This window comes from Oryzias latipes, chromosome 10, assembly GCF_053564925.1.
Source record: "Oryzias latipes strain Hd-rR chromosome 10, Olatipes_Hd-rR_3.1".
NCBI lineage: Eukaryota > Metazoa > Chordata > Actinopteri > Beloniformes > Adrianichthyidae > Oryzias > Oryzias latipes.
Window position 1 is genome coordinate 19,748,949 of NC_136246.1, and position 12,184 is coordinate 19,761,132.

General features: G+C 40.5%; 1 protein-coding gene across 2 annotated transcripts; it reads right to left on the reverse strand.

The window, feature by feature from the left end:
* Positions 1-471: 471 nt before the first annotated feature.
* On the reverse strand, positions 472-8,509 carry LOC101156260 (myozenin-2). 2 transcript variants are annotated; one of them, XM_004073472.4, is made up of 6 exons: positions 8,281-8,509; positions 8,017-8,107; positions 6,614-6,771; positions 4,199-4,280; positions 3,399-3,582; positions 472-2,686 (listed from the first exon to the last, which is right to left on the reverse strand). In XM_004073472.4, the coding sequence occupies exons 1-6, from the start codon at positions 8,398-8,400 to the stop codon at positions 2,503-2,505; spliced, it is 819 nt and encodes a 272-aa protein (XP_004073520.2). In that variant the 5' UTR covers positions 8,401-8,509; the 3' UTR covers positions 472-2,502. The 2 variants fall into 2 exon arrangements, with proteins under 2 accessions (XP_004073520.2, XP_011478545.1); XM_011480243.3 differs by having other exon boundaries at positions 4,127-4,280; positions 8,281-8,436.
* Positions 8,510-12,184: the final 3,675 nt, after the last annotated feature.

Below are 12,184 nucleotides of genomic sequence, written 5' to 3' on the forward strand. Positions count from 1 at the left end.
TCTCCTTCTGTTGTCAAGAAAAGAAAATAAAACATTAAAGTTTTGGAAATAAGAATAAAAAAAAACAAAAAAAAACTCTCTTTTAAAACCAGCCACCAGTGGTCAATTTAGGAACTGCAACCTTTGAGTTTGCATCAAATTTAGAAACAGGAAGTGTGGGATTGGCGAATTTATGTCTGTTATTTCCCTGTTTACATACATTTTGGGTGCAACTCTTTAAAATAAACTGAATAAGTCTTTATTTTAAGATAAGGTAGGTTTATCTTATTTGTCTTAAAATAAGATGAATATTTTGCATCAATTGTCTTGAATTTACAAACGGGTAATAATTGCACTAATTAGCAGTTTTCCTTAGCTGTCGACTGTTTTTGTGGGACTGTTTTATATTATAACTGCAACCCAATTTTAAAAGAAACCACATATATATGAAACTTTTTAAATCTGAGAAAAAATACACATATTTAAAATTGCTGCTTTGTTCATACTTTTATGCACAGAAAACTTTGCACCAGGCCCCTGAATATTTTTGCATGATATAAATGGAAGTCTGTGTGGTGTTGACAAAAACACAGAACAGAGGCCATTAACAAAAATATTCTGGAAGCATTGACTGTACATGAGAACTGGACTGAGTGAGTGTGATGTCATCCATAGAAAATGACTTACTTCCCGTCCAACCAAATGAAGTCAAGCCAATTTTTGGTGATACGAACATGGACACGTTAGAGCCAAACAATATCATTTAGCAGTGATTGGTCCAAGTCGGTCTAAAGGGCCGGGACGAATATTCGCCAGGCGTTATTCGCCAGGCATTATTCGCCAGCGTTTTTCGCCACGTTTTTTGTGTTCACACCCAGGCGATTTTCGCTGACGATGAGCCGAGCGAACATGCAATTTCATTCCCTGACATTAGATGGCGCTTAATGTAAAACAGAAATACTCCTGTACACAAGGTGGCGCTGCGCAACTTTATGCTTCTTAAAGTCGCTTTTCACTCAGAAGAAGAGAGCGAGTATTTACGCGCTTGTCAGAATCATACAAAGAAAACATGAACATTTCAAGCACCAGTAGCTCCAACTGGTGCTTGGTTCGGGGATATTTTAGAATTTCCGTCATTATTTCTTCGCGGCAGTGTAGACGCTACTTGGCGTCTATCTTCTTCGCTGGTATATGTGCTCAGAAAGGCAGTTTTGTGTTTGAGCGCCCCCAAGTTGTGTTTTACTGTAGCTCCAGAAGCTCCAGACATGTGTGCAAAAGCGCCGTTCTCATTGGTCGTACAGTTTTCGACGCGGCGCGTCGAACCAAAAAAACGAACCCGAGGCGTTTTTTAAAAAGTGACGCTTTGACGCGTGGCGTTTTTTCGCGTCGGTGTGCACACTCACGTTGGTGCCCTTTGTTTAGTCACGAGGCGTTAAACGTCGGCGAATATTGCGGGCGAAATTCGTCAAGGTGTGTACGGGCCTTAAAGGCCTTAAAGGCCCTTAAAGGCCCGTACACACCGGGACGAATATTCGCCAGGCGTTATTCGCCATCCCTGACATTAGATGGCGCTTAATGTAAAACAGAAAAACTCCTGTACACAAGGTGGCGCTGCGCAACTTTACGCTTCTTAAATTCGCTTTTCACTCAGAAGAAGAGAGCAAGTATTTACGCGTCTATCTTCTTCACTGGAATGTGTGCTCAGAAAGGCAGTTTTGTGTTTGAGCGCCCCCAAGTTGTGTTTTACTGTAACTTCAGAGGCTCCAGACACGTGTGCAGAAGCGCCGTTCTCATTGGTCAAATAGATTTCGACGCGATGGGTCAAAAAAAAAAACGAAACCCGAGGCGCTTTTTTTTTTTACGCTTTGACGCGTGGCGTTTTTTCGCGTCGGTGTGCACACTCTCATTGGTGCCCTTTGTTTAGTCACGAGGCGTTAAACGTCGGCGAAAATCGCCGGCGAAATTCGTCCCGGTGTGAACGGGCCTTAAGACGGCATTTCTATGGGAACCATTCCCACCAATCAGGAATTAATTTGTTGGAAGTCCACACTCCTTCCACTGTCCAGAGGCTGCTTTGCCTCAGGAGAATCTGTTAATCAAATCTTTCGAACATTGAAGGTGGAGGCCAATAGGAAGCACATACTTGCATTGAAGCATCTGATTGGTCAGTTTATTATTTAAAAAAACTTGCAATGAAGAAAATTATATCGTGAAAAATTAAGGACTAGTAAGAACATGTAAAAAAAAAGGTAGAAAGAACCAGAATGGTTACTCTGACAAATTGAATTACTGAGTAATAGCTGTTTATTTCTCAAAAAATATGGGATTTTGTTTTTTTGAAACTAGCGGATACTTCCTATTTGGAACACGAGGGGGAAGGGCTTACTCAGTCCAGTTCTCTTAATGTGTGGAAGATTGGTATTGCCGTTATTCCTATTTGTTCTCCCAAGAGGAAAAAACAGGTATCAACTTTGTAGGAGGAGAGGGCGGGGCTTGAGTCTTTGGCTTATCGACTCGTCGTCTTCATAGTTCATTTGATTCCGGGCTGTAGTTCCCTCCCCATCCCCTGGGAGCTCTGTTGAAGTTGGGCCGTCGACACATGTGGTCCATAGAGACGTTGGGAAGGTTCTGGGACGCCACTGCCTCAAAGGAAATGACTGGGATCACTCTCCTGCTTGCCGTAGAGCCCCCAAATGGCATCGGAGACCTTAAAGAGCAAAAGCATGATCTGAAATCCTGCTCCTTTCTCGTTTTGTGGATAATTTCCACAACATGCGACTCAGATTCATGCAAGAAAAAGCAAAAACAACGGCAGGTGGATTCAGCATGGATCATGCATCTATGCATGTACTTATATCAGCAGTTTGACGACTAGTTGAGCAAATTTCAGTCGAGTCTAGTTATTTCTTAATAACCCCAAGGATGTAAGTCTACCCCCCCCACCACCACCACCACCATGAGGGTACAGTTACAGACTGACCCACAGAATTTGTTTAACCAAAAGTTCCAACAGAGCAATGTTTTGAGTTGCTTGTTCGTCAGTTACCCATCAGTCCAACCTTCACCTTTGCCACATCTGATGAGTTCCTTTGTGCCACATAAAAGACCATTCTTCTTTTGTCCCGAATGCATGTCAAGAAGGTTGTACCCCCCCTCCCCACTCCCCCAGTGGATCGTCTATCAAGGCCAGGGTTCGAAATAGCCACAGTGCTGACAAACTCCAAGGAGGCAAAAGGCAGAGAGACTGGCTTAAATTTCAAACTGTGGAAACATGGAGTGGAGCCGAGGGATGAGATGATGGATAACTTGTTTAGGTCATTCACAGGTCTTTCTTTAGACGGGCCGGCCTCAAACCTAAACTCAAACTCAACTAGATTTATGAGATTTGATTGTTTTTCAGCCAGTTTGGACATATTTACCTGTTAAAACACCTGTAGTTGGCAGGCTGTAGTTTTTGTGGGGGCTGTGGCAGCTGTGTGTTTAGGAGACCCAAAAGCTCCTCATTGCCTCCCAAAGCTTCCCTCCATGGGGAGCAGTAAGATTTGGGGATTATGGTTGTGTTAAACTTCTCATGGGGAATTTCCTTCAAAGGTCCAGAATATCCTAGTGAAAGAAAAGCAACATTTGAGAAACTCTTTTGTGACAAAAAGCTAAAATTACTTTAAATTTGGAATTTTTTCTATAAAATAATCTTGTATTTTCTGTAAAACCAAAAACTTGCATTTCAATGAAAACCATCCTGGATAAAGACACAAGTTAGCAGGCTGCATTTAAGCACACACAGATAAGACATACATATACATCTCTTTGAAGTTGCTGCTGTGTAGAATCAGAATGACAGTAATTAGATCTCAGTGTGAATCCCTAAGAATAAACAGAGCTTAATTCACCAGCAGTCAGAAACTGTAAGCAGTGCCTTTTTGCCAGACCAGATTTAAAACAGCGCCCAGCAAAAACCCTCTCAGATAATTGCTTTCCACCAACTGCCAACTCCCCTGGCTCCGATTATGATAAAACTAATTTGTGTGCTCAGAGCTTTTTTTCATTTTAAAGGTGAGTCTTAACATCACAGAGCATGATAGCAGCTGTTTGTTGCTCAAGCATTCATGTTGTTCAGGCATTGCCCAAGCTCTGACCGTTGTATTACCTGGAGCCAGGACACCGGGACTGCCCTTCTTTGCTACAGTCTTCTGAAGGTTCATGACCAGACTGTGCTTACCGGGGATGGAGACAGCTTGGTTTTCTTTTCCTCCCTGCGGCTGCACCACTGTCTGCTGGGGAGGACTGGCCTCGAGGTGAACCTTACAAACGTGCAGAGGAAAGCTTATTCTTGGCCGTGAAAGTCAAAATGTTGCCTCTCCTTCTTTAGAAATCTGCTGACTTTACAACAGCAAGGATGCCAATGCATGACTTCAAAATCAGATTCAGCTCCCCTTTTCACACCTCTGGAGGTTTAGATCATCTGTGCTTTGTGACTGATGACCATTTCTGCATCTCTAACTGTATTTACTTTGTCTTCAGGTTCTGGTTATCAAATAGAGGGTAATGTATCAAGCCATGGTCAGATACAGCAACCACTCATCTGATGGTTTAAGCCACAATTCTCATCCTCCTAAACTAGTGCAGTGGGCGGAACTACAAATATTTTGTTAATATAACCAATGTTTTGCACCCTTACTAGTCAAAATTAATAAAAAGTGGGATTTCAAAAAAAGTTTTTATTTTGAAAATGCACAAAAAGTCACTGTTTTCATTTTCCGTCTGTTGCCGAGAAAAGAATCCCACCTTGATGACAGGGATCCCCTCAGGAAGTACTGCTCTGGTCTGTCAATGTCATACCAAACCATCCACTAGGGGGCAACAGTGAGTCTGAGGCTGGTTTGAAAGCAAAAGTAACTGAAGCCAAATCAGTGAAAAAAGTTACTGTTGAGAGTAACACAAGCAGGTCTGTCCCATTGACTGTACATGAGAACTGGACTGAGTGAACGTGACGTCACCTATAGAAAATAACTTGTTATAGTTATAACAAAATGAAAAAAACTTTTTTTGCTTTACAGATGTCGACATGTTGGAACCAGACGTCAGTGAGTAGAGTCAGCATGTCTATGGCAACCACTCTTGCCAATCAGGAGTAAGCTTGTTGGAAGGCCACTCCCCTGCCACTGAAAGCAGGTTCTGGAGACATTTCGAACATTCGACTAGACTTTCGAACATTTGATGTGAGACAAAATACTTTTATGGAAGCGTCTGTTTTCGTAGTTCATTACTACACCTGGCTGTGGTTCCTGTCTCCAGCTCGACTTGCGCCCCTGACTGTCCCCCCAACCACGGCTGGATGAAGCTTGTCTGCTGAACTTTAAATATGGAGTTGTAGAGTTAGATAAGGTAATTCTTCTCTAAGAGTTCTGGTAAATCACCTGTCCGTCCTGGGGGAGGATCCCTCCTTCATGTGGGCACCCCTGAGGTTTCTTCGTTTTTTCCGGAATCCGTTTTTTTTAGGAGTTTTTCCTTACCGCGAAGGGGGGTCTAAGGGCAGGGATGCCAGTATAGCTTAGTCAGTTTGTTATTTCATTTTAGTATTTTCCTCTTGAACTCTTTGTATTCATGATCCTTTTGAGTTCATGTTTTACTTCGAAGCCCATCGAGACGACTGTTGTTGTGATTTTGGGCTATACAAATGAAATTGAATTGAATTGAATTGAATTGAATTGAATTGAATTACTTGAAAAACTTGTGCTACGGAAAAAAACAATGAAAAAACAATCAGGATTTTCAAGAACATGTTAAAAACAGGTAGCAGAGCAAGAATGGTTATTTTGACAATTATATCGACTGAGAATTAATTTTCTCAGTAAAAGTTTTTGGTATTTCAGCTTTTTGGAACCAGCAGATACTTCTTATTTCAAACACAATGGGGGAGGAGTCACCTAGTCCAGTTCTGACATACAGTCAATGGTCTGTCCTCATTGATTCCAATGTAAAGCCTGAAATTTACATCTGAAAACAACACACTTGAGTCAGACACAATTTTTACATTTTTAATGGATTTATTATCAATAACTAAAATTATTTAACAAAACTCAACACTTTATTTAATCTTTGAGAGTCGAGATTGCCTTAAGACATAGAATTGTACTTTCGAAAACAATCCTGACCATGCCTGTTCGAACAACTAACAGTTTTTTTTGTCCTTCATTTTCATCTATTTTTGTAAAATTGTCTGGGTTCTGTGCAGCCATGACCAACCAAGATAGTGACAGCTGGGGAGCAGAAAAACTGGCTTTCAAACCAGCTCAAAAGAGAAGCACGGCTGACGTCACATACCCTCTATTTTTAAACTGCAAAGATTCAAAAAGATGATCGCTCCCACCTCCAAAGAGTTCGCTGATTAAAAGACAGCCAGCATGCAGGGGAGACGTTTGGCTCTAGGCCCAATTATCTGAAGTATCAGAAAGGATTTAGCTTCAAAGTGGACGGCACATCATCCAAAACTGCTCTGGACAGAGATGTGAACTTTCACCTAGAATATATGATTATTCATGAACTTTACAAGCCTTGAGAACCATATTAAAAAGTTATTTTAACAGCAGTCATCACCCAACAATCAGTGTTTTTGTGAACTCTCAGGTCTTACATTGGTGTAATGAGGTCCAGAGGTGACGTTCTCCAGAGTGAACTTATCTACTCTCCTCTGTCTCTCCTGAAACATGCGAGAGCCGCGATTGGAGGGAAGGTTGAGCTCCTCCATCATCACGTCTTTTGGAACGCTGATCTTTTTCCCCAGGTTCAGGCCTTTGATGGAACAAATGCTTTGGTAAGTGTTAATAAACGGATGTTATGATACATGTTCTGTGGACGACAATTTTTGTGCATTGTGGCATAGAATCTCATTCTGGGTCTGTGCTTCATGAAATTTAGATGTTACTTCAAAGCAGTTGCTTTCAGAGCAAAGTGATGGTGGTGGTGGGGGGGGGGGGCACTAATGAGAATCATTGGCAAATCATTACGTCTCTGCTGGTCTCCTTGTTTCTGTCAACATTAAGCAGCTGTGGAGGACTGATATGCAAAATCAGAAGTGTGTGCAGCATCCCTAAGTATCCTCTCAGCTTTTGCCCACAGTCTCACGTTGTGTTGTAACACGACACAGCTGTGGGTCTCACATAGCCTCAAGATGATGTCAAGTTGTGTGTAATGTTTGTTGTGCTTCAGAGTCGCACGGGTAACTGGGCATATAAATAGGATCTTTGGATGAAAGGCTTGTGTCAGAAAACGGATGGTCCTTTCACTCGCACACGATAAGTGCTGCGAGAAGGCAGCGCGGATGCCACCCTCCAGGAGACGTCTTTGATCAGCCTGTGTAAAATTCAGTGGTGGGAGTCACATTTTGCTGAGCTTACGAGACTTGGTTTCAAAGGCTCTTTGGCAAACATCACTGTGGAAACAAGCAGTGCTGCTGGGACGGTCCCCCTACTTTGGAGATTATCAATCTGCCTTTGGGATTTCAGAATGTAGTACAGCTGTTTTCGAGCAAGGGAGTCATTCACCCCGAAGTTTGCTTCAGTTTCATCTGACACTCCCAGGTGGGATATTCCACCGTGGGATTGAGTCTTACTCAGTGGTGGAGGCAGAACATTTTTTATGAGGGGCGGGAGGGGGGCAGAAGACTTTGGAAGGGTGGTAAATGAGAAGAACAGAGTGGACAGCCATTACAAAGGAAAGGATAAAAAATATATATTTAAACAGTTTTGTTATTATCATTATTATTTTTAAAACAAAATGGCCGAGATGCTATTACCAATGCTTAAAGAAACTGGTGTTATTGATTTAAAAAAAAAATCTTTGTCAATAATGAAACTATAGACCCAAAAATAGGGGTGGGTGGCAAAGCTTTTTGCTGGTGGAGCATCTACACCCTTTGCCACCCTGTAGCTTCACCCCTGGTCTCACTAAACCTGAAGCAAACGTTTCCTTTATTCACATAGACCACATGTTGGTTGTGTCCATGCATGCATGGATAAAATCAGTGCAGACTCTTACCTCCTCTGGCTTCATTAGCAAGGGCTTGTGCCTGTAACATCCTCTGTTTTGTCACGTCACCCAGGCCCGACTGCATCATCATTATTGTTGTCTTTTGATGAACACATGATAAAACAGTTACTTAGGATTTACATTAAGCTGTAAAAAGTAGAACCAAAATTCACTTCAAATTGTTGGTTTTGACATAAACTTTTGCTAGTTTACATTCCATGCTGTAAAACGGACCACGCCCTGTTTCACGGGCCCCCTTCCCTGAGTCCGTACCTGTGTTTTGAGGCCGAATGTTGCCGGCTCTTGCAGCTGGTCGGGCTTGGTTTTGAGTCTGCTGGACTCTGGAGCTGGGATGCTTCCACACTCAGAGGGAACAGTCTGTATAAAACACATCCCAGGATGCCTTCAGAGCTTACCTCACCAAGTTTTTTTTTAGCAGAGGGGCAAGAGAGTTAGGATGCATTTTAAAGGGGGGTTCTGTAGATGGCCGTGTATGTGTGTGTGTGTGTGTGGGGGTGACTATAAAAAGGTGATTAAGGAAAAGGAGCGAGTACAAGGATTTACATCCTGACCTTGAGTTTTTTTGGACTGGATGGCTTGAGGGGGTACATGTGTGTTAGCGTTTGTGTGTGTGTGTACCAGAAGCAGCTGTCCACTCCAACCAATCCTGTGCAAACACACACATGCAAACGCATGAGCACTTTTATAGGAACAGTTTAAAAATTTATGAGGTAGCTGTGGCTAGAGGTTGTGACTCTTTGCTGGTTTAGAGCTAAATGTTGAACTCCGCTCCAGGATGCTGTTTCAGTTTCTAACAGTTTCAGACCTTTAACACCCTTTAAGACTGTTTTGCACTTGTGCTTGTGCTTAGTACCCAACAAACCACAGAAAAGCTCCTGTTGTGTGTCAACAACATCCTTGATGGCTGTTGATTTGTTTTATTTTGTTTCACCCTTTTAGCAATGACCTTTAGATTTGGAGATTTCATCATGCAGATTTTTTTATTGAATTATCTCCCTGCAAATTGCTCATCTGAGCTCAATGGGAGCTTGGTGGCCCAAAAAAATTGTTAATTGCAATAATCATAATAATAAACACCATAGTTTTTAGTTGGATTAAATATTAATTATCCAGCTCAATGGGGAGCCTACCTGTCTGCAGGGGAGATTCTGTGAAGCCAATAGGAGTCACAGAAAATTATTGATAAATTATAGTTTTGTTTTTGATTTAAGGGGAGTTTCAATTTATTCATCAAATGTTGCAGTCGTCTACAAATGTTCTCCAATGACTTCAATTGGAGATCCAGCTCCTCTTTTTTTTTTACTTAAGCAGCAAATGAGATGCTACAGATACATGTCTTTCTATCTTTAATATTTCTTTGACTTGAAATAATAATGAAAAGGATTATTCAGTTTAAAATACAATGTTTCAATACAAAATTACTTTTTCTAACAACAAAAAAGTCATGGCCACAAAATTGAAAATTCCCAAGCCATGACTAAAGACAGCTACTCAGTGGTTATATGTAAAGGAAACAAGTTTTAGATTTTGAAAAGACTTTGACAGGTAAAACTAAAAAAAAATCTGATTTGCTGTGAAATTTACTGTTGCACTGTAGTATTAATGTTAACACTAATGCAACATCAGTTCCAATTAGCTGACAGAATGACAATATTACACTGAACTTCTAGTCCACTAAAATAATTGTGCCTCTGCAGAAATTAAAAGTACTTAAAAATGTCAACAACAAGGCCTTCTCTGATATGTAGGGAAAATTAGAAAAGTGCGATTTGAGATTTTTTTAGATGTTCTTGTGTTTTGTGAAGAAATGTTGCCCTATTTCCAAAAATGTAATGACCAATATTTAAATATTTAAGCCTTTGTTATTTCTACATTAACTTAATGAGTTTTTCTGTGTTAGAATATGTTTTTTTTAAAGACACACGCCTTTGAAAATTGTGTTTTTAACATGTTCTTGTAGCATTTTTCCATAAAATAAATTCTTAAATTGATTGAACATATGAACAGAATTCTACATTAAGATGGTTTGAAAGGGAAAAAGTGTATTAAATATTAAAGATGTTTTTTGAATTTTGATCATATCTATGTTCCCCACTCCTCCACTAACACATTCACCCACACACAAATGTCATTTAAAGTTTCTGTACCTCTTGGAAATGATAGTTCCATTCTTCTAACTGACGCGCTGTCATTTGCACTTATTGCAGGACAGGCATCTTTCTTTCTTGGGCAGATGGGTTGTCCCAAACCCTGCCGGAGATGAGCACTGGCAGCTGACACAAGAACAATTGAGTGCCATTCATACTGAAGGGCTTTTCTAATAAGAGCACCTTTAAATTGTTTGCCTCGTTGGCCCTCAGATAACACCTCATTGGCGGCATAGCGAGTCGCAGAAAGCAAAAATAGCTAAATTAACTAGAGCTTTTATCTTTTCCTGCTGTGAGCTAAATGCATTAAAATTCATGGCACAGCACTGAAGAAATCATCATTCTGTACTTTTCTCTTTGCCTTTGGGAGGACTGCTGTGAGTCAATCAAATGGGGAGCTGTCTTGACAGTGCTCATTTAAAGCTTGAATCCAGAGAGGAATAATAGATGAGCTGCTGTGCGAGTCAATGAGACTCGATCAAAGAGCCATATGGAGATAATGTATGGAAGCTGGTCAGAGAAAGAGCCGATTTCCCATGGAAATGTTCTATCGCTCATCAGGTAGTGCCCACCATAAAAAAAATCTCATAACTCTCTGCCTGCATGGTAAAATTTGTGAGCGATCTGTTGGTAGTGTTATCTGCAACTTATTTTTTCAACTCAACAGTTTTTAACCATAATTAAACTTCTTCAAAGCTTTTGTGGGAGCCTGCCATGTTTCTTTTTTTTATTATAAGAAAGGAACATCTTTAGTTACAATAGATGAATTTTCACTTTCATTATTACAGAGTGATCACTTTTTGGTTGAAGCCCCAATGTGATGAAAATAGTGTTTTTGGTGATTTTAACATTTTGTTGTGTCATTTTTATCGGAGGACATAGATAAAGAAAATTAGTCTTAAAACTGCATTTCTGAGTATTTTTTAAAATTCAAATCATTGTTAATAAGGAGCAGACAAAAAAAATGCAGCTTTTAAAAAGCTTGTAAGTGTGACGTATGATTTACAGCTGCGAGCCACAAGCTCTCTGCTCCGCTCCATTCTGATGCATCCACTTACAGACAGATAGATCCGTGTATGTCTTCGTTTTCTTCATTCCGGCTGGTGTCTGGCTCAAAGCTGTACGGCTGGATAGCTCCAATGTTGCTCGCCTTTTTTTTTTTTTTTTGCACTGCTAATGCTTGGTTGAGGTTGTGAGGGGCTGTCAGCTAGCGGGAGAGAGTGTCACCAAAGGGATGATGGGAAATGAGTGCAGGGTAACTCTGAATTTTTAATGAACTACTGCGGTCAACACAGGTTTTTTTTATTTTGGGTAAAAACGGTATAATCAACACACACACAAAAACACTGGGAATGCTTTAAAATAAATGAGAAGATGATCGTAATGGGACTTTAAAAAATATATAACCTAACGTGAAAGAGTTTCACTATAAACAGCACACAGTGTTCAAACATGGGTTCAAACAAATACATGCCAATTAAAAAAGTACCGGAATTTAAAAAAAATATACATAACTTTAAAAATCCCGGGAGTAATAACCACTTCATTCTTGACACCATTTCCAAATATATAAAATGTATTTTTTCAGTGTTTTTTCCATTTAAGATAATGCTGAATTTAGTGGAGTCCTGGATTTATTGGTATGTTGCAAGTAAGAAACCTACAACAGGAAGAGGTTAATGGTGATGCACAGTCGGTCAGCCTTCAGACCCGCTTACTGCCCCAAGTCCCCTACAGTGTTGACCTGCCTCCCCTGTTTTTGCTTCTAACTAACTTTACTAGACCTGCGTAACGGCATGAGGAGAACTTTTGACAAAGGAGAAGATCTTTTATTTTCACACTTTGTCTTTAAACAAAAAGCCAAATCTTTGACTTATAATCCTTAACATTCTACCTTGTTGGTATTTTAAATTCACACAAGGAATTTAGGCTTGACCCCCTATTAAAGCTTGCCTGATGCTTGTACTAGGCTTTTAGCTTGACTGCAATAATATACTTAATCTGAATAC